At 52.4% G+C, this 20,905-nt stretch overlaps 2 protein-coding genes across 3 annotated transcripts in view; both read right to left on the minus strand.

The window, feature by feature from the left end:
* Positions 1–14: 14 nt before the first annotated feature.
* Positions 15–6,145, minus strand: LOC146259181 (fibroblast growth factor receptor substrate 2-like). Its single transcript, XM_084672878.1, is given in 7 exon segments — positions 15–771; positions 774–1,221; positions 2,124–2,314; positions 2,654–2,794; positions 3,681–3,867; positions 5,164–5,255; positions 5,476–6,145. Coding segments are annotated over 6 exon segments (1,719 nt in total). The 5' UTR covers positions 5,230–5,255; positions 5,476–6,145; the 3' UTR covers positions 15–85.
* A 540-nt stretch (positions 6,146–6,685) lies between these two features.
* ptprbl (protein tyrosine phosphatase receptor type B, like) overlaps positions 6,686–20,905 on the minus strand; it is a 36,209-nt gene continuing 21,989 nt past the window's right edge. For both annotated transcript variants that reach the window (XM_084672876.1, XM_084672877.1), the window contains 23 exons: positions 20,090–20,353; positions 19,485–19,748; positions 18,957–19,220; positions 17,156–17,425; positions 16,272–16,535; positions 15,846–16,112; positions 15,183–15,467; positions 14,563–14,841; positions 14,198–14,347; positions 13,677–14,040; positions 12,784–12,881; positions 12,453–12,558; positions 12,083–12,154; positions 11,518–11,535; positions 11,327–11,408; positions 11,003–11,093; positions 10,803–10,879; positions 10,433–10,567; positions 9,707–9,829; positions 9,263–9,426; positions 8,797–8,932; positions 8,364–8,484; positions 6,686–7,763 (listed from right to left, as the gene is read on the minus strand). In XM_084672876.1, the coding sequence (XP_084529002.1) occupies positions 7,741–7,763; positions 8,364–8,484; positions 8,797–8,932; positions 9,263–9,426; positions 9,707–9,829; positions 10,433–10,567; positions 10,803–10,879; positions 11,003–11,093; positions 11,327–11,408; positions 11,518–11,535; positions 12,083–12,154; positions 12,453–12,558; positions 12,784–12,881; positions 13,677–14,040; positions 14,198–14,347; positions 14,563–14,841; positions 15,183–15,467; positions 15,846–16,112; positions 16,272–16,535; positions 17,156–17,425; positions 18,957–19,220; positions 19,485–19,748; positions 20,090–20,353 (3,917 nt within the window). In that variant the 3' untranslated portion in view covers positions 6,686–7,740. The remainder of the gene's footprint in view (positions 7,764–8,363; positions 8,485–8,796; positions 8,933–9,262; positions 9,427–9,706; positions 9,830–10,432; positions 10,568–10,802; positions 10,880–11,002; positions 11,094–11,326; positions 11,409–11,517; positions 11,536–12,082; positions 12,155–12,452; positions 12,559–12,783; positions 12,882–13,676; positions 14,041–14,197; positions 14,348–14,562; positions 14,842–15,182; positions 15,468–15,845; positions 16,113–16,271; positions 16,536–17,155; positions 17,426–18,956; positions 19,221–19,484; positions 19,749–20,089; positions 20,354–20,905) is intronic.

The following is a 20,905-nucleotide window of genomic DNA, read 5'->3' on the forward strand; positions in this document are numbered from 1 at the left end:
AGGGGGGACAAGGATAGCAGTGGGGGAGGGGGGGGGTGTTCAGACAGAGGGGGGACAAGGATAGCAGTGGGGGAGGGGGGGGTGTTCAGACAGTGCTCTTAGTGGGCAGCTCCGTGCTGTTGTGTCGCGTTTTCCTCGAGGTGCCGTCGTCGCGCGGCCGAGCCTTCTGCAGGCTGGACATAGCGGCTGTGCGCTCGATGTCGATGAAGGCGTACAGCTCGGTGCGGCGTGTGGGCGTGGTGGGGGGCAGCGGGGAGGTGGGCGTGCGAGGGGTGTGGGGGTTGCTGCTGTCTGAGGCCGCCTTGTTGGCCCCGCCCCCTCCGCCCGTGTTCTCCATCTCCACCTCGATGTAGTTGAGCGTCTTGGCCCACTCCGGGCCAGGCGGCCGGCGGAAGTCAAAGTTGAAGACGGAGGGGCCGTCCGTTCGGCGGTGGGCCGTGTCCGGCCGGCGGGCCGTGTCAGGGCGGTGGGCGCTGAGCGGCGCCGTCACGTTCTCCGTGTTCACGTAGTTGTGCGAGGGCTCCAGCAGCGCGGCGGAGAGGGGGTGGGAGCAGGACAGCTGGAGCAGGCCGTGGTGGTTGTGGTTGTAGCCGTTCACGGACGGCGTCTTCGCCCCGCCCCCTCGTCCGCTCTCCTCCTCCTCCCGGCTGAGCTTGCGCGCCTCCCAGACGGGCGGGAGGGCCGGCAGGTTCTCGTAGTCCAGCAAGGCTGTCCGCCGCTGGGCCGAGTTGTTGACGTTGTGAAGGTCGGGGGTGATGGGGGGCGGACGCAGCGAGGGGAGCCGGCGGGGTTGGAAGAGAGGGGAGCCGGCCCGGAGGAGGAGCCGTTGGATTGTGTGTGTGAGAGCTCGCTTGTGGCCTCCGTCGAGCCTCCATGTATGTCCATGTGTCCGTTGGTCTCACCGGTCTCCCCAGACGAGCCCTCCTCCCCATCCTCCTCCTCTTCCTCCTCTTCCTCCCCCTCGCTGTGCTGCTGTCTCTCCCTGGCCATCAGCTGCCTCTGCACGGGCGTGGGGCCCAGGACAAAGCGAGCACCCTGGGACTCCAGGAGCACCTGCGGCTCCGGCTGGGGGGCAGGGGGGTCGGGCCGCGCCCGTGGTGGCGGAGGGGGGGTTGGGGGCAGCTGGCTCTGGGGCGATCCCGGGCTCTCCAGGGGGCTGGGCACAGCAAGGGGGCTGGGCTGGTCGTCCAACAGGCCTGTGGTGTTCACATAGGTGTGGATCTAAAGGAGGGGACGACAGTCAACATCACAGTCCAGGAAATGGTTCTCATTTCCTACACTGTTCTCTCCGAAAAACTATAGATCATGTTGTTTTAACATTGCACAGATTGTGTGTCTAATCAGATGGTGGTTTAACTCAATAGAAGCCCTGTTGATGAGATCATGACTGCTATGACATTGCTTCGGGCTATTCAAATGCAATCTGATTGGACCTGACTAGTGCAATGCCCGTTTGTAAAGCTCTTGTTTGTAAATGCCCTTTTGAAAAGCTCTCTCTTGGAAGTCGCTTTGGATAAAAGTGTCTGCTAAATGAATAAATGTTTGAATTAAATACTTTTGTGATCCGGCAAAAGGGGGTGGGTCTCGTAACGTATGTTGCTATATTCCTGCCTCTTGGACCAAACTGGAGTGATTCATGTCTCCATCGCTCAGTGGAGCCACGAAGAGCAAACAACTCCACACTGCACACGCTTCAACTTCTTACACTGTCCGGATATCAAGACAAAGACACACAGAGATTCCTGGCTTCCTGCCAACATGTGTTCATCCATGTGTGTGTGATCCTAAGGTGTGTGTGTGTTGCTAAGGTGTGTGTATGTTGCAAAGGTGTGTGGGATGTTAAGGTGTGTGTGTGTTGCTAAGGTGTGTGTGTGTTGCTAAGGTGTGTGTGTGTTGCTAAGGTGTGTGTGTGTTGCTAAGGTGTGTGTGTGTTGCTAAGGTGTGTGTGTGTGTGTTGCTAGAGTGTGTGTGTGTGTTGCTAAGGTGTGTGTGTGTTGCTAAGGTGTGTGTGTGTTGCTAAGGTGTGTGTGTGTGTTGCTAAGGTGTGTGTGTGTGTTGCTAAGGTGTGTGTGTGTTGCTAAGGCGTGTGTGTGTTGCTAAGGTGTGTGTGTGTGTTGCCGTACCGCGTCGTCGCCCCCCAGCAGAGGGTGTGTGCTCTCGCCCCCCAGCAGAGGGTGTGTGCTCTCGTCCCCCAGGGAGGGCAGCCGTGTGCTGGCCCCAGACGGGAGGCGGCTGGAGGGGTGAGACGGCTCCTCACCCACAGACGGAGTCCGGCTCACACCGTTGGGCACCGTGGGAACAGAGTAGCCCAGAGCTGCACACACACACACACAGGGTCGTTCCTTCATCAGTAGATGGTATATAAATAAAAAGCCTTTCTGACACATCAGCAGAGCACACAGGAGATGCTCATGATAACACTGATGAGGTTTTAGGACGTATGGGATAAAGAGACAGGTGGTAGAAATGTATGTGCCGGAGTCTGTGTGTGTGTCTCACCTGCAGGAGTGTGTGTATGTGTGTGTGTCTCACCTGCAGAAAGTGTGTGTGCGTGTGTCTCACCTGCAGGAGTGTGTGTGTGTGTGTGTCTCACCTGCAGGAGTGTGTGTGTGTGTCTCACCTGCAGGAGTGTGTGTGTGTGTGTGTGTCTCACCTGCAGGAGTGTGTGTGTGTGTGGCGTGGTGGCTTGGCTCCAGCACAGCCTCCTCCACCACACTGATGCTGTGGCTGTGCATCACCTCCTGCAGCATGTTGAAGATCTCCTCCGCCCGCGCACACTTGAAGGCAAAGATCCCTGCCAAACACAAACACACACACACTGTCAGCATCCACACCAAACTCATTTTAGTCTCTTTAGGTCATTTCTGCATCTCTGTATCCTTATGTTCACCTTTTGGTCTAAACTGGTACAAGATCACAAAGAGTTAGGCAGATATGGTGCTGTATGCATGCATGTATGCTGACAAGATACACATTCTCAATGTCTAAATACAAGAAACACAGAACCAAAGGTATGGCAAGACATCAGGGACAAACCACACACAGTCCCATACAAACCACACTGCAAGAGAACACCACAACAGCCTAGATGTGACAGATCCACGTCTCAAACCACAACACCAAGGATGGCCATCAATACTGGGGCGGGTCTCAGTATTGTGTCGTCATGGTTACAAAGTGGCAGCTTGACTTACCGAACACACTAGAACCCCCATAGCAACCCTCCCAACCCCCATAGCAACCGTTCAGCTCTCCAACATCATCCTTTTGGAAGCATAGGGGTCATAGAACAACAGGTGTCACTGGGAGAAACTGCAGTCGGTCACACACAGTTCAAACAATCAAACCTGACAGAGATAAACAACTGGGGGAAGAAAGTGAGAGGAGACGATCTTTACACATTTAGGATGGATTCTGTTTGACCAAATTAAGTATTTTGGGTTTGGTTACAGTTGTGCATTTCTAAAAGACACTACCCAGATATACTGTAACTATCAATAAATGCCTATCCATACACCATATGCCTAAAGCTAATCTCTTACATGAAACTATAACCTCTGAAAAATGTGTTATAATTCTTTTTTTAGAGAATAAGAAAACAGGTGTCCAGCCCTGGGGACTAACAGAGAATGTGCGTGTGTGTGTGCGTGTGTGTGTGTGTGCGCAGGAGCAGCGTTTACCCTGTCCAGTCTGACAGCGCCGGCCACTTTCAAAGGAAAACAGGTTTGAGTCATAGCCATAGCGACGCAGGCACAGGTAGGGCCACCTGACGTCGTCACGGCGATGGGTGTGGAGGACCAGCTCGGCCTCGTTCAGCTCCATCACGCCGGCGCCCAGCTCATTACCATCATCATCCACGTTCACCACCTGACAGAACAAACACACACACACACACACAGAGAGAGACACACACACAGAGAGACACACACACACAGAGAGAGACACACACACACACAGAGAGAGACACACACACACAGAGAGAGACACACACACACAGAGAGAGACACACACACACAGAGAGAGACACACACACACAGAGAGAGACACACACACACAGAGAGAGACACACACACACAGAGAGAGACACACACACAGAGAGAGACACACACACAGAGAGAGACACACACACAGAGACACACACACAGAGAGAGACACACACACAGAGAGAGACACACACACAGAGAGAGACACACAGAGAGAGACACACACACACACAGAGAGAGAGACACACACACACAGAGAGAGAGACACACACACACAGAGAGAGACACACACACAGAGAGACACACACACACAGAGAGAGAGACACACACACAGAGACACACACACAGAGAGAGACACACACACAGAGAGAGACACACAGAGAGAGACACACACACACACAGAGAGAGAGACACACACACACAGAGAGAGAGACACACACACAGAGAGAGACACACACACACACAGAGAGAGACACACACACAGAGAGAGACACACACACAGAGAGAGAGACACACACACACAGAGAGAGACACACACACAGAGAGAGACACACACACACAGAGAGACACACACACAGAGAGACACACACACACAGAGAGAGACACACACACAGAGACACACACACAGAGAGAGAGACACACACACAGAGACACACACACAGAGAGAGACACACACACAGAGAGAGACACACAGAGAGAGACACACACACACACAGAGAGAGAGACACACACACACAGAGAGAGAGACACACACACACAGAGAGAGACACACACACAGAGAGACACACACACACAGAGAGAGAGACACACACACACAGAGAGACACACACACACAGAGAGAGACACACACACAGAGAGAGACACACACAGGTTGCAGTTGAATAGTGACTAAGAATGAATCACTGTTAGGACTTTGTTAGCTACCAGGGTGGGGTCTTAACCTGAGCTAACACTAAGGGCTATATTGACATCATATCGATCACTCAAACATGTGAAATGGGTCCAGAGAAGAAAAGAATATGAAGAATTATAAATGAAAACTGTTCACATAAATAAACCATAGAGGCAGCCTACTACCAAATTTACGAATCAAAACATTCAATGTAGCACCTTATAGCATCAGTTGATATCAGCAAATGTGACGTTTTTTTCTGTTGACACTGCACCAGCAGAGACCCACCTTAAATTTGGTTTGATGATTATCTGGGATTGACTGTTTCTCTGGACAGCTTAAGCAGCTACCCATGGCTTCTTCAGAGCTCCATCAGCTGCCTGTGATGACAAATAGACCAGGTCAGTTTCACTGACTGGAACCAGGGGACATCAACAGGGGAGAATATTAGGGAGTGTGTGTGGACGGGCCAAGCCCAGTGGCCGAAACTTGCATTTGACTGCAGATGAAGAGGTGACTGCAGAGTTTCAATACTGAACTGAATACATGACAAAGTTCACAGCGGGATGTGTTGACTCCCCTCAGCAGAGCGTTACTCACCTATATTCAGCTACCAGTAACCCTGGTCCCATTCTCAGAAGCCTCGGGTCACTCATGCTCCGTTAGGGACAGAGCGTGAGCTGGAAAAGGAGAGTCTGACATTTCAAGCTGTGATTTGATTACATCATTGATTATGGATACTGACTGACAACTGAGAAACTCAACAGCTTGCCACAGACAGTTTCAATATCACGACCACATATGGTAACTAGGAAGGTTTTAACAAGAGAACACAGAAAGGTTACTGCTTGTTTACAGAATTATTTACTTTGGCTAATCTAACCAAGAATTGCAAGCACAGTCGCTTACTAGCTAGACTGGCTGACTTGCTAGGGGTAGAAACCACATAACGTAAGTTAGCTAGCTCTAACAGTAGCTGGCTCAATGTTTTTTTTTTTTTACTCAAACCTGGTGAAGTTCAAATACAATTTACTACTACACAAGCAGCGCCAACACATTAAATAAATACTCATGTTGTGGTAAAAATGTCAAGCAGCTGGCCAATGAGTAGAATCTGACAAGGTATGCCAGCTAGCTAGAAGATAACTTAATAGCAAGCTAATTGGCCAGCTAGCTGTTCGCTGCTTGAATAGAATAAGCTAATAGTTAGCTAGCTAATTAGCTCGCGCTAGCTACTTTTCACAACAGGGTTTCACAAATACAATATATTACAGTAATATGTAATGCTTACGTGGCGCTGATTTAACTTCTTCCACGCTTTCTTCCAAACTTTCCTAACGCAAAGTATACCAACTTGGGGGTGAGCTATCTCATACGATGCTCATAAAAGAAGCAAGCTCGCTGTAGCCTGTTAGCTCCACTGAATCGCCACCATCTTTCCTCTGCGTTGCCAGAGCGCCAAAAAAAACAATCACAACTTCTTTCAAAGCTAGCTACCGTACGAGTTTGCGAAAACAACAGAATATAAACCGATACCAATCCATGAATAATCGCTTAGGTTTCCATATGGGAACACATTTTTCGGTTAAATCTTGTTTCTCCTTCCGAAAATCAAGTTTAGTTTTGTCGTGCCGTTTTCTAAGTGGCTAACTTGCTTGGTTAAATCACAGCAACTTAGCTAAACTTCCGAGAGTTGGGGGAAGAATCTCCAATGTAGTAAATGTGTGGATCTTTGCGCAAGCGCGAGGACAAAATACAATATAGCAGAGTTAATAGAGTTCCTTAATATAATAATAGATATGGATGTAAGTTAAATTAATTCGTTTACTTTATTGAGAGACTCAAACAACATATAGGAAATAAAGTGAACTATACGATACTATGGGTTGGGTTATGATTCACAGAATCTGTCGTGCATTCCTTACAATAACTATCGCAGTCATGTTTAGGCAGGTAAATAGATGTTTATGATAAGAAGCCTACACACTGATACTTTGAGACAATACCATACAGAACTCTTATACACAAAGTCATTCCCAAATGGTAAAAAAAAAAATGTTTTTTGAAATAAAATCTGCTCCTTTCATTTTTTTAAATCAGGATTTTAACTATCGCTACCTACAAAATATGTATCAATGCTGTAGTAATATCCATACATGAGTTAAAACATAATTTTCACTTTCTCAAAAATCATGTAATTTCTAGTGTAATGTAAAAAAAAAAAAACGTATTGCTTAGTCTGAGTGAGCCAGTTTTCTTATAATAATTTTAAATGCTGTGTACAAAAGCGCATTGTGAAAATATAAAGCATTTATACAAACACCCAAACATGAAAGAATGTAGCAAGTATATACAATTGTGTTACATTAAGCATTCTGTTATAATTAAATAATATAGTTTCTAATATAGATTTCCCAGGTATTTCTGTTAAAAGTACAATAGGTAAAGATAAAAAATAAAATAAAAAATAAGGGACAAAAAGTCCCATATAACATGTTCTTTCAACATATTGTGCAGGTTAATCAGGCCCTCTGAGGGTTCAGGCCATTGGGAATCGAAATGAATAGTTTCCAGTAGCCCGCTACTTTCCAGCCAATCCCCTTTAATGAGCTTTCTTACTTTAATTTGTAAAAACCACAGTCAATCAAACTCAAACTGGAGGAAAGCATGCAAAAATTGAGGGCTCTGTTTTTCAAATAAGAATTTAATTTATAATGTTACCTATTGGAGTTTTAACATTGGTCTTAATAATAAAAATACAAATGGTAGAAAAATAAATTTGCCATATATCCCTGTAGTGCGAAACATGTTAAAAACATGTGTCATATTTAGATACTTTCTCCCTTAGTAGTCCATATACAATCTTTAACGTCTGGTGCACACCACATCTGAGGGTCGAAGAAAAAAAATAGATTTAAAGAGTTTACTCTCTACAGTAAGTGTTAACTTGTTTAAACTTTGTGGAGAAGTTTTCTGTGTTATTCATGCATTCATGCGCAGATACGGGGTGCTGCCTTCCCAAGCAGAAACTGGACATTTGGTCAACAGTTAGTTCATGTTGTTCTCGATACAATTAAAGGCAGGGTAGGTAATGTTTTTGAGAATGTCAATTTTTACTGAAATAAACTTCCCATCCTGATAGCGATCAATAAATCAAATGCTCTGACAGTAAAATAAAAATAAATCTGATATCTATGGCCTTCGCAGGACTGTAACAAACATGACCAGTCACCTGTCTACTTACTTGTGTGCACTCGGGCAGCGTGTTCATGTGTTGGGGGAGTGGCTTTCAAGGGAGGGGGTGGGACATTTCGGGTCAGATAATTTCAAACAAGCCAAAACTGCTACTTCCGCAAAACATAACTACCCTGCCTTTAACACTTGCTTTGACATGTGGTCGAGTCTCATGTCTCAACAATGATTTAGAGACGATAGGAGGTCTGATCAGCATCAGTGGTTACTGGAGGGCACCATGAGCAGGGGTTTACCTCTCTGGTGGTCTGGGTTCACGTTCTCGTAGATCGGGTAGAGAGGATTCTCCTGCTCATTCCGTAGTTTCCTCGCTCTGAGCACATCTCTCACACACTGATGAAGGTACGCGTACTGGCACTGTGCAGGGGAACACACACGCCTCATGTAAACATACACAGCATCATGTGAACACACGCCTATGAACACACACACACCAATATATTAAAACACGGTCCATATAATTACACAACAGGTCATTACACAGAATTATCCATGATATGAATGCACACAATACACATACACCGAGGGACTATGAAAGAGAGACACACAGACAGACGCACACACACACACACACAGACGCACAGACAGACACACAGACGCACAGACACACACACACACACAGACACACAGACACACACAGACTGACTGCTTGAGTCCTGGGCCTCTGACCTCAGTCTGAACCATGTGAGAGCGGTGTAAGCGCAGGTCGAACACCGCCCCATATAAATCCACGGTGTCCTTTGTCTCCATCTGCTGCAGAACTCTATCAAGGCAGATGAAGGTTCCTGTCCGGCCCACACCAGCACTGGGAGGAGGGGAGAACACCACCATTCAGACGGCAGCAGAAACACACAGAAAAGCGTCTGACTATGAAATGAAAAAGCATTCTTAGGCATTCCTTCAGGGGCTTTCCTGAAATGTTTTTTTTTGTGTGCAAAAAGACAAAACTACATGATCAAGTCGGTTTTCATTATAGAGAAAACAAAATCGCATGTGTAATTGAATATAGTGTCATCACTTTGTAGTGTCTGTGTGTCTACCCCCCAGTAGTGTCTGTACCCCACCAGTAGTGTCTGTACCCCACCAGTAGTGTCTGTACCCCACCAGTAGTGTCTGTACCCCCCCAGACACCCACCTGCAGTGGACCACGGTGGCCCCAGCACCAGGACTTCTGTTGATGTAGTCGCGGACCGTCCTGACAAACTGGATGAGGGACTGTGTCGTCTCTGGGACCCCGTGATCGGGCCACACAGTGTAGTGGAACTGACGCACCACCCTGGAGAAACTCAGCTGCTCCTCCTGAACACACATACATACACACACGTACCAGTAAGCTGGAGCCATCCCTACTGAAATAGTATATGGGGTGGGCTGGGGATGTAAGGCGTTAAAGCTTTTGTTATGCTGTTATCGTAAGTTGAACAGTTGTGTTTTGTATAGCGTCACTGTTTTATGAAAGCAGAAATGTTTTCCAATGGCTTGATGAAAGAATTGCAATCAAGGTGTAATAATAAATAAAAATGGCAGTAAATCATAGTGTAGCTGAAAGAATTGAAATGAGCAGGTAACTGATTCTCACGCTGCAGATCTTGAACTCGCGGATGGTCCACTCTGGCAAAACCGACTCAGACAGCATTTGCACGATGAGGTCACCGTAGTACAGAGGGTCCAGGTCAAACGGCCAGTAGTGGTCACACTTCACCTGCAGCGGGCAGAGACAGAAACACCGTCAGGGACCTGGCACCCCTGCTCCCCCGTGCCCCCCCTGCCCCCCAGGCCTCCCCTGCCCCCCAGGCCCCCCGTGCCCCCCATGCCCCCCCTGTCCCCCAGGCCCCCCCTGCCCCCCAGGCCTCCCCTGCCCCCATGCCCCCCAGGCCCCCCCTGCCCCCCATGCCTCCCCTGCCCCCCATGCCTCCCCTGCCCCCCAGGCCTCCCGTGCCCCCCATGCCCCCCCTGCCCCCCAGGCCCCCCCTGCCCCCAGGCCCCCCCTGCCCCCCAGGCCTCCCCTGCCCCCATGCCCCCCAGGCCTCACCTGCCCCCCGTGCCCCCCCTGCCCCCCAGGCCTCCCCTGCCCCCCGTGCCCCCCCTGCCCCCCAGGCCTCCCCTGCCCCCCATTCCTTCCAGTTAACAGCCACCATGTTGAATCTCTCTCCGGGGTCAGAGAAATCTCTACCGGGCTAGTGTGCCTATACAAGGCCATGTACTGTAATACTTCATAGATCTGTCGACCAAACACTAGATCGTGTCGTGTTATGATGTGGAGAAAATAACTGTAGACGAAATAGCTGCCACTGGGAATACCCACCCTGCCTTTCTCCACACACTGCGTCACCATGACGATGTTGTGGACGTTTTGCTCCCACACCATCTTCCAGAAGTCGTCTTTGGTCCCCGGGAGAGGGCCCTGCGTGGCTATGTACTCCCTTCGGAAGTTGTTACCCTGAAGGTTAAAAAGTACCTCTTAGTTACGGTCATGCAACTCAAAATCTCATTTTCGCTATCCCTAATGTTAACAAAAAAAAACTTTAAAACCATGCACTTCTGATCCTTCATTTTCAACGGCACTTTCCATATGCAGTGTTTGTATGTCAAATTTAAGTGTCCACTAAATGAATTGAACTTAAATGAAATGGAAAGTCGAAGTGTTTCTCCGGTGCGCCTCATGACCCACTCACAGGAATGTAGCTGGCGTTGATGTAGTCTGAGCAGGGGTCATCATCCACGTACGACAGCTTCACACGTGTCGAATCGTCTGCACACACACGGAAGATCATATCAAACACATGAAGGGATGGACGATGTCGTTAAGTCGTCGAGAGCTGGATGCACTTCCCAGTGCTGAGGGCCTATGGAGATCCAACTGTCATCCACTCACAGGGTAGGATGTTGTTGTAGCGGTTCTTCCCCCGGTTCTCCGGGAGCAGGGCCGTGTCCAGAGGCTGGTTGCGTCCCACTTCCTTCAGATCCTGCTCATTCACACATGAAGATCTTATTCATGTGGTCAAAGCAACATACAGGCAGTGCGTATATGAAGGGTCAAATACAGGACACAAGCCTCACTGTTGTAAACATGCTTGAAGTGTTTGTACATGTTCTTTAATTAGCCCTAACACTAACCCTAACCGTCTATTTTTCTGTAAAAAAACACACTTAATAATATGTTTTAGTATTTGAGCACAGACAAGTCCTTAATAGGTACCTCGTACTCCTCAGAAAGCAGGTAGTTGGAGTCGGCCTGCAGTTTGCTGTAGTGAGACTCAAAGTGCAGGGTCTTGATGGGGCTGCAGAGGGGAGGCAAACAGCCAATGGCAAAACCAACCAGACAAACACGCCAAAACAAAAAGAACTGTGAAAACAAGCAGAAACTAAAGCAAGCATCACTAAACATACCTTGAAATGCGTCGATTGCTGAAATCAAGCGGGATGAAAAAGAACATGTTAAACACATTTCTATTCTTTTTTATTTTAGCACCCTGAGATTGCCTTTACAATAACAATTAAAATGCATTATTATGATTATTATTGTACCTCCTGACCCCCATGTGCATCCTGGAGGACTGTGTCTTACCCCCTGACCCCCATGTGCCCCCCAGAGGAGGACTGTGTCTTACCCCCTGACCCCCATGTGCCCCCCAGAGGAGGACTGTGTCTTACCCCCTGACCCCCATGTGCCCCCCAGAGGAGGACTGTGTCTTACCCCCTGACCCCCATGTGCCCCCCAGAGGAGGACTGTGTCTTACCCCCTGACCCCCATGTGCCCCCCAGAGGAGGACTGTGTCTTACCCCCTGACCCCCATGTGCCCCCCAGAGGAGGACTGTGTCTTACCCCCTGACCCCCATGTGCCCCCCAGAGGAGGACTGTGTCTTACCCCCTGACCCCCATGTGCCCCCCAGAGGAGGACTGTGTCTTACCCCCTGACCCCCATGTGCCCCCCAGAGGAGGACTGTGTCTTACCCCCTGACCCCCATGTGCCCCCCAGGGGAGGATCTCCTGCTCATGTGAACCACTGGCCTCTCCTGAAGACTCCTGCAGGAGAACACCAGAACACCAGAACATCAGACAGAACACCAGAACATCAGACAGAACACCAGAACATCAGACAGAACACCAGAACATCAGACAGAACACAGAACAGCAGATAGAACACAGAACAGCAGACAGAACATCAGACAGAACACAGAACAGCAGACAGAACACAGAACAGCAGACAGTACATCAGACAGAACACAGAACAGCAGATAGAACACAGAACAGCAGACAGAACATCAGACAGAACATCAGACAGAATCTTTCTAACCCATGGTGTATATTGGGAGATGCTTACACTTTGTGAGCCTTCTGTCTACAGATGAGCAGAGCTGTGATGGCCACCATCATGGCCACCAGGAACATGCCGGCACTGATGCCCTCGATCACACCAGTCAGAGGCTCTGGGAGGGTTAGGCAAGGGCACATTAACCACCATGTGGCGACGTGGTAGTTCCTATAACCTTAATCAACTTAATGTCAAGTGCTGTTGTAGTTACATGGTAGGTAATATAACCCTAATGTCAAAAAGGTTGCAGAGAACTATCTAGGGTGAAAACCCCAGCATGGCCATCTCTCCATCCATCTATCTCCGTCCTGTTTCACTGCAAAGCGAGGAGCATCCGCACCTGCTTCGGTGACGAGGGGGAGGGAGAGGAAGGTGTCTGTGTAGAGAGGGGAGTCGTGATGATCCTCATCCAGCTGGGTGAAGGCACGCACGCTGAGCCTGAGAGACACACAGTCAGTCAACACACACCTCCACGTTCACACAGTCAGTCAACACACACCTCCATGTTCACAGGGTCAGTCAACACACACCTCCACGTTCACACAGTCAGTCAACACACACCTCCACGTTCACAGGGTCAGTCAACACACACCTCCACGTTCACAGGGTCAGTCAACACACACCTCCACGTTCACACAGTCAGTCAACACACACCTCCACGTTCACAGGGTCAGTCAACACACACCTCCACGTTCACACAGTCAGTCAACACACACCTCCACGTTCACACAGTCAGTCAACACACACCTCCACGTTCACAGGGTCAGTCAACACACACCTCCACGTTCACAGGGTCAGTCAACACACACCTCCACGTTCACACAGTCAGTTAACACACACCTCCACGTTCACACAGTCAGTCAACACACACCTCCACGTTCACAGGGTCAGTCAACACACAGATACACTTCTATGTTCATGTCATGGTATTTTTTGACATAGTTACTAAGAGTGTATTTTTTAATAGATTTGAGGTTGTGTTTAAACAAATGGTAAGCTCAGGTATTTATGACTGATCTAATCAACAGCCAGCAAAGGCACTAAGTTGGGGGAGTGGAGTCAGGATTAGGCAAGTCAGTTCACCATGTGTTACTCATTTAGCAGTTTCATCCACAGCAGCGTACACACTGTGCAGATGAGGACTGAGAAGTGCCTGGTTATTCAATTGGGGAAGCCTAACAAAACATGTTGATGTGCATATGACCAAAAACAGTCAAATTGAACTATCTCTACCTGTATGGGGTTTTGGGTTTAAGAGGTCCATCACAGAATGGGTTTGGCCCTTTCTCCTGTCCCTGGCTCTGCCCCTGGTCCTGGCCTTGGTCATGGCCCTGGTCCTGGCCCTGGTCCTGGCCTTGGTCATGGCCCTGGTCAAGGCCCTGGCTCTGGCCCTGGTTGTGTGTGCGGTCGCAGGTCCCTCCCAGACTGTCCATGCCGGTGCCCAGGTTGACCTCCAGGCTCTGGGTGGCGCTGTCAGGACCCTGGGCGCACTGGCTAGGAAAGTAGCTGGTCTGGTAGGCCGTGATGGAGCTGTTGGAGCGGTACTCCAGATAGGAGGGCATGGGGTGTTGCTGCTCTGGCTGCAGGGTCTCACTGTCTGGAGTCACAAGATAGAACACGCCTCACATCCCAGTCACGCAAAACATTCACTTCAGTGTATTGTGAAAAGTGTGCGTGTATTCTGTGTGTGTGTGTTAGAGCTTGCTGTGTGTGTGTGTGTGTGTGTGTGTGTTAGAGCAGCATGGCTTCAGTACCGTCAGACTCGGTCACTATCACTGTGAAAAACTTGACGGCTCCGTTGACGTCACTGAACCAGCTGCAGTTAAACTTGAAGAAGATGGAGGACTTAGTGACCAGGGCAGAGCTGTCACTAACACGGGCCGAGAGGGAAGGCAGGGGCGGGCCTGAACAACACACACACACACATAACACACTTGTGAGCGAGTAGAAAACGAGTCTGTCACTAGTGGGACTATGAGTTGTGGCTGTATAAATATAATCATAGTGACCATACAGGGACACAGTGCCCATATTGTAAAGCACAGCTGAGGGACTATACTATAGATGACTTTATCTATCCTCAACATAACCACACACACAGTCCCCCCCCCCTCCTCACGGTCGATCATGGTGACCACGCTGTCCTCAGAGGCCTCGCTGGTCATGCTGTCGGAGATGGCCTTTACAGAGACGGTGTAGCGCTTGTGGGGGTCCAGCTGGGTGATGTGGTAGACGGTGGAGTCTCTGCCGGTGCGGCGGGAGTACACCAGCGTGCGGGAATCCCGGAGGAGACACTCGATGGTGTAGGAGTCGTAGTCGGCCTCCGGGGGCGCCCAGGAGCAGGAGATGGAGGTGGAGCTCTGGGGGCGACAGTGGAGGCTCTGCACACGCTCCGGCTCTGGCGGGGGGCAGCAGGAGGGCAGCAGGGGGGCAGCAGAGGGGCAGCAGGGGGGCAGAAGGAGGGCAGCAGGGGGCAGCAGGGGGGCAGCAAGGGGCAGAGTTATTTACAGACTGATTTTAGACTGATTGATCCGTTAAAGAGAAAGTGTCTATGGAATACTAATATTGTATAATATTATTATACTGCTAGCATCAGACTACTATTATTATATTATTACTTGGAGATTGTTTGTTTTAATCTTGGTAAATACTAGGGACATAAAGGGACATCCACAAAAGGAACCACCCCACTACAGCAGACCACCTCCCCAGTTTTAACAGCACGCTGGTGCCACCTACTGGTGCGGATGCTCTTGTGGATGGCGAGGCTGAAGGCAGGGCTCCCCCCGGCTCCCCCGCTGACGCTCTGCAGGCTGAAGCGGTACAGCCGGCCGGGGTACAGGCCCCGCAGGATGCGGCTGCCCGAGGTGCGGGTATGGTAGGGGTTGATCACCGCCAGCTGGTCCCTTGGGTCCCACAGCAGCAGGAAGTCATCGTAGTCCGACCCCAGAGGGCCGCTCCAGGTGACCTCCAGGGAGGTGTTGGTGACCCCTCCAAAGGTCAGCGACGACGGGGGTCTGGGGGCTGTGGGGGAGAAGGAGGAGGGTGAGGAGGGTGGGGTGAGGAGGAGGAGGGGGAGGAGGGTGGGGTGAGGAGGAGGAGGGGGAGGAGGAGGGGGAGGAGGGTGGGGAGGGTGGGGTGAGGAGGGGGAGGAGGGGGAGGAGGGTGGGGTGAGGAGGAGGAGGAGGGGGAGGAGGGAGAGGAGGGGGAGGAGGAGGAGGGTGGGGTTGGGTGAGGGGGAGGAGGAGGGTGAGGATGGGGAGGAGGGTGGGGTGAGTAGGAGGAGGGCATGATAGTTACACAGTATCACAGTTAAACACTACAGTACTGTACTGTTAAACACTCCAGTTCTACAGTTAAACTGAGCGTCTGCTCAGTGAATAACGTGGAGGTGAGTCTCACTGGTTCTGCCACTGGCAGTGGCCCTGTTGGTCAGCTCCCCGCTGTGCGTGAGCACCACGGTGCTGTAGAGACGCCCTGGGACCAGCTGGGGGAACACGTGCTGCGTGACCTCTGACCCCAGATGCTGCTCGGCCTGCTGGGAGCCGTCGGGGTTGTAGAGGGACAGCAGGTAGCCACTGACCTCACCCTCCGCCCGCTCCCAGCTCACCTGCAGGGCCTCTGATTGGTTGAGGCTCCTCGCCTGTAGGGAGGTGACTGCAGCGGGGACTGGATGGAAGAAGGGGGAGAGGGAGGGGAGAATAGAGAGATGAAGGGGGGGGTGAGGAAGAGGGAAGAGGATGGGTTGTTTACTTTACATTCCCTTAATGGGGGAGGTCAGAACGAATGAGTGAATGAATGAGTGAATGAATGAGGGAACATGCGTACTGGTCCTGGCCCAGATGGCAGAGTCATTAGTCTGCTCTCCGCTGCGCGTGAGCACTACCAGCCTGTAGGGGGCGCCAGGCGTGAGCCCCTGGAAGGAGCAGCGCAGCGTGCTGGGAAGACCACTTCGCCGGTCATGGAGGCTGTCATCCCCAGCATACAGGAACACGTCGTAGCCCTCAAACTCGCCCTCCGGTGGAGACCAGCGGAATGACAGGCTGCTGGTGGTGGTGGTCTGGATGGACAGCTCTGTCACAGCTGCTGGACCTGAGGAGGGAAATTATTCTTTCATTGAAAAAAGTTCTCTTATATGTTATGGTTTTCTCACCATAACATATAACTGCTTCTCAACTTCACATTTTCTCAACGCATCCATTCCACCAAAAGTCCAACAAACAGTTGAATGTACACAAAGGTGCAACACTCCCTGTGGAGCCCAGTGTGTCACTCAGATGTGAACAACCAGCTACGCTGCTCCTCCAGTCTTACAGGCCTGAGAGGTGTGTCTTACGTGTGTCTGAGGGGCGTGTCTTACGTGTGCCTTAGAGGCGTGTCTTACGTGTGACTGAGAGGCGTGTCTTATGTGTGCCTGAGAGGCGTGTCTTATGTGTGCCTGAGAGGCGTGTCTTACGTGTGCCTGAGAGGCGTGTCTTACAGGCCTGAGGGGCGTGTCTTACGTGCCTGAGAGGTGTCTTACAGGCCTTAGAGGCGTGTCTTACGTGTGCCTTAGAGGCGTGTCTTACGTGTGCCTGAGAGGCGTGTCTTACATGTGCCTGAGAGGCGTGTCTTACATGTGCCTGAGAGGCGTGTCTTACGTGTGCCTTAGAGGCGTGTCTTACGTGTGCCTTAGAGGCGTGTCTTACGCGTGCCTGAGAGGCGTGTCTTACGTGTGCGTGCGTCTGCATGGACGCCCTCGCTGTGCACGTCTCCGCTGGCGGTCTGGACCAGGACCCGGTACTTCCTGCCCGGCGTGAGGCCGTGGAAGCGGTACTGGGTGGCGCCCGCGGCCTGGGAGGAGTTAGCCAACAGACCGCCCCTCTCATCCAGGAGCTGCAGGATGTAACCCTCGGCAACGCCGTGAGCCTCCTCCCAGCTCACCTGCAGACTGCTACAGCTGTGGAGGTTATCCACCTGGAGACCTGTCACTGTCGAGGGGACTGGAGGGAGGGAGGGAGGGAGGGAGGGAGGGAGGGAGGGAGGGAGGGAGGGAGGGAGGGAGGGAGGGAGGAGGGAGGGAGGGGAGGAGGGAGGGAGGGAGGGAGGGAGGGAGGGGAGGAGGGAGGGAGGGGAGGAGGGAGGGAGGGGAGGAGGGAGGGAGGGAGGGAGGGAGGGAGGGAGGGAGGGAGGGAGGGAGGGAGGGGAGGAGGGAGGGAGGGAGGGAGGGGGGGGGGGGAGGGAGGGAGGGAGGGAGGGAGGGAGGGAGGGGGGAGGGGGGAGGGAGGGAGGGAGGGAGGGAGGGAGGGAGGGAGGGAGGGAGGGAGGGAGAGAGGGAGGGAGGGAGGGAGGGAGGGAGGGAGGGAGGGAGGGAGGGAGGGGGGAGGGGGGGGGGGGAGGGAGGGAGGGAGGGAGGGAGGGAGGGAGGGAGGGAGGGAGGGAGGGAGGGAGGGGGGAGGGGGGGGGGGGAGGGAGGGAGGGAGGGAGGGAGGGAGGGAGGGAGGGAGGGAGGGAGGGAGGGGGGAGGGGGGGAGGGGGGAGGGAGGGAGGGAGGGAGGGAGGGAGGGAGGGAGGGAGGGAGGGAGGGAGGGAGGGAGGGAGGGAGGGAGGGAGGGGAGGAGGGAGGGAGGGGAGGAGGGAGGGAGGGAGGGAGGGAGGGAGGGAGGGGAGGAGGGAGGGAGGGGAGGAGGGAGGGAGGGGAGGAGGGAGGGAGGGAGGGAGGGAGGGAGGGAGGGAGGGAGGGGAGGGAGGGAGGGAGGGAGGGAGGGAGGGAGGGAGGGAGGGAGGGAGGGAGGGAGGGAGGGGGAGGGAGGGAGGGAGGGAGGGAGGGAGGGAGGGAGGGAGGGAGGGAGGGAGGGAGGGAGGGAGGGAGGGAGGGAGGGAGGGAGGGAGGGAGGGAGGGAGGGAGGGAGGGAGGGAGGGAGGGAGGGGGGAGGGGGGGGAGGGAGGGAGGGAGGGAGGGAGGGAGGGAGGGAGGGAGGGAGGGAGGGAGGGAGGGAGGGAGGGAGGGAGGGAGGGAGGGGGGAGGGGGGGGAGGGAGGGAGGGAGGGAGGGAGGGAGGGAGGGAGGGAGGGAGGGAGGGAGGGAGGGAGGGGGGGAGGGGGAGGGAGGGAGGGAGGGAGGGAGGGAGGGAGGGAGGGAGGGAGGGAGGGAGGGAGGGAGGGAGAGAGGGAGGGAGGGAGGGAGGGAGGGAGGGAGGGAGGGAGGGAGGGAGGGAGGGAGGGAGGGAGGGAGAGAGGGAGGGAGGGAGAGAGGGAGGGAGGGAGGGAGGGAGGGAGGGAGGGAGGGAGGGAGGGAGGGAGGGAGGGAGGGAGGGAGGGAGGGATATATAAGCACAAGTAGAGGGTTGGTGATCGGGTATTTTAGTTACAGCACGAGGGATGGATGTAGTTCAGTTGAGTATTTAACTGAAAACCAAGAGGTCCCGGGTTCAAATCCCCCCTGTATGCAACTTGTAGAGATTAGATTACATCGATTACATTTAAAGATACTTGAAATCTACTCAGTCTTCTTTCATGACCTCATGGCGCTTACCGGTGCGTGCGTTGGCTGTGAGGCTGTTGTTGAGCTCCCCGCTGAGCGCCACCACAGTGATGCTGTAGATTTGCCCAGGCTGCAGGGAGCTGAAGCCCAGCTGGTTCTGGTGCTTCTGGATGGGCCTGGACTCCAGCCGGCGCGCCCCCTGCTGGAGAGAGACCAGGAAGCTGTCCACGTCCCCACGCCCCGGCGTCCAGCTGGCCCGCAGACTGCTGCTCTGACCACCGTTAGTCACGTGGATGTTCTTCACCTTGCTGGGGACTGGAGAGGAACACGCATCATTTCACCACCATACTGCTTTGCTCTCAGCTTTTTAGGATGTTTCTATTGTTGACACTGCCCGTGTTTGTCACTGCTGTTAGGATTTCAACTTGGATGACTCTAGATCTGAATAAGCTGCTTTTCAGAAGGTCAGCAAAGTTCAACAAACTGAGTCCATTCCCGCAAGCTCCACATCCCTCCCCATCCCTTCCACAGACGATGACCTGACAGCCCGAGGGCTGGGTCAGCTGAGGGGTCATCTACCTGTCCGGCCCTCTATGAACTGAGCCCTCTGATTGGGCCCGCTGAAGGTGGAGACGTGGATCTTGTAGAGGCGCCCGGGCGTGAGCGAGGAGAGCAGGCACTCTCCGGCCGCGCTGCCCAGCGTGAGGGGAGGGAACACCTTCATGTCGTTGAAGAGGAGCTGGACCTCATAGTGATCCACGTCGCCGGGCGGAGGCAACCACGTCACGCGCAGCTCCTCCGTGCCGCGGCCCGCCAGCGCCAGAGCCCTCACCGCCGCCGGGACTGGGGCGGGAAACCCACAACGTTACAGAGGTCAAAGGTCATGTGTCAACATGTCAAATTTGAGTCATGCCCTTGAGTCGTGTTTATTTGTGATGGTTCACTCAACAGACACTGCAATAACTTAATTTTCCTGATTGCCCAGCCCATAGGTTTATAAGAACTCAACCATTTGTATGTCGCTTTGGATTAAAGCATCTGCTAAGTCAAGAAAATGTCAGGTAATGTGATTTGGATCTGGATTTGGAAAGCAACTGCTGCTGTAAATGACAGTCTTGAAACACAGAGAAGGCTGGATAACAGGCCCAGGGCAGAAACACAAGCAGAGGCTCCGTGTCACTCACAGGTGCGTCCGTGGGTGGAGGCGCTGGTCTCGTACTGCCCGCTCCAGGTGCTCACCACCACCGTGTACAGCCGACCAGGCACCAGCCTGTTGAACACACACTCGTTCTGGGTCTTCTGCACCGTCTGGTTCTGGTGGAACACGTTGTTATGCTTGATGACCACCTGGTAGTGGTCAAAGTCTCCCGCTGCATGCCGCCAGTACACCTTTAGGTAGTCGTCACGGGCAGAGTGGATTGCTGTCGGGCTCTGCACACTGGACGGCTCTGGAAGTGATTAGAGAGGTGAGGAAGTGATTAGAGAGGTGAGGAAGTGATTAGAGAGGTGAGGAAGTGATTAGACAGGTGAGGAAGTGATTAGAGAGGTGAGGAAGTGATTAGAGAGGTGAGGAAGTGATTAGAGAGGTGAGGAAGTGATTAGAGAGGTGAGGATGTGATTAGTGAGGTGAGGAAGTGATTAGAGAGGTGAGGATGTGATTAGAGAGGTGAGGAAGTGATTAGAGAGGTGAGGAAGTGATTAGAGAGGTGAGGAAGTGATTAGAGAGGTGAGGAAGTGATTAGAGAGGTGAGGAAGTGATTAGAGAGGTGAGGAAGTTATTAGAGAGGTGAGGAAGTGATTAGAGAGGTGAGGAAAGGTGATGAGAGAGGTGAGGAAGTGATTAGACAGGTGAGGAAAGGTGATGAGAGAGGTGAGGAAGGTGATGAGAGAGGTGACTCTAACCACTGAAATAATAGAACCATCCACTTCTAATCCTTGACTCACTGCATTACTTTTCACAAGCACTATTTGCTAACATCACTTCAGATGAAAGAGTCTGC

The sequence above is a fragment of the Hypomesus nipponensis genome, chromosome 14, assembly GCF_054491055.1.
Source record: "Hypomesus nipponensis isolate SF chromosome 14, ASM5449105v1, whole genome shotgun sequence".
In the NCBI taxonomy this organism is placed as follows: Eukaryota; Metazoa; Chordata; class Actinopteri; order Osmeriformes; family Osmeridae; genus Hypomesus; species Hypomesus nipponensis.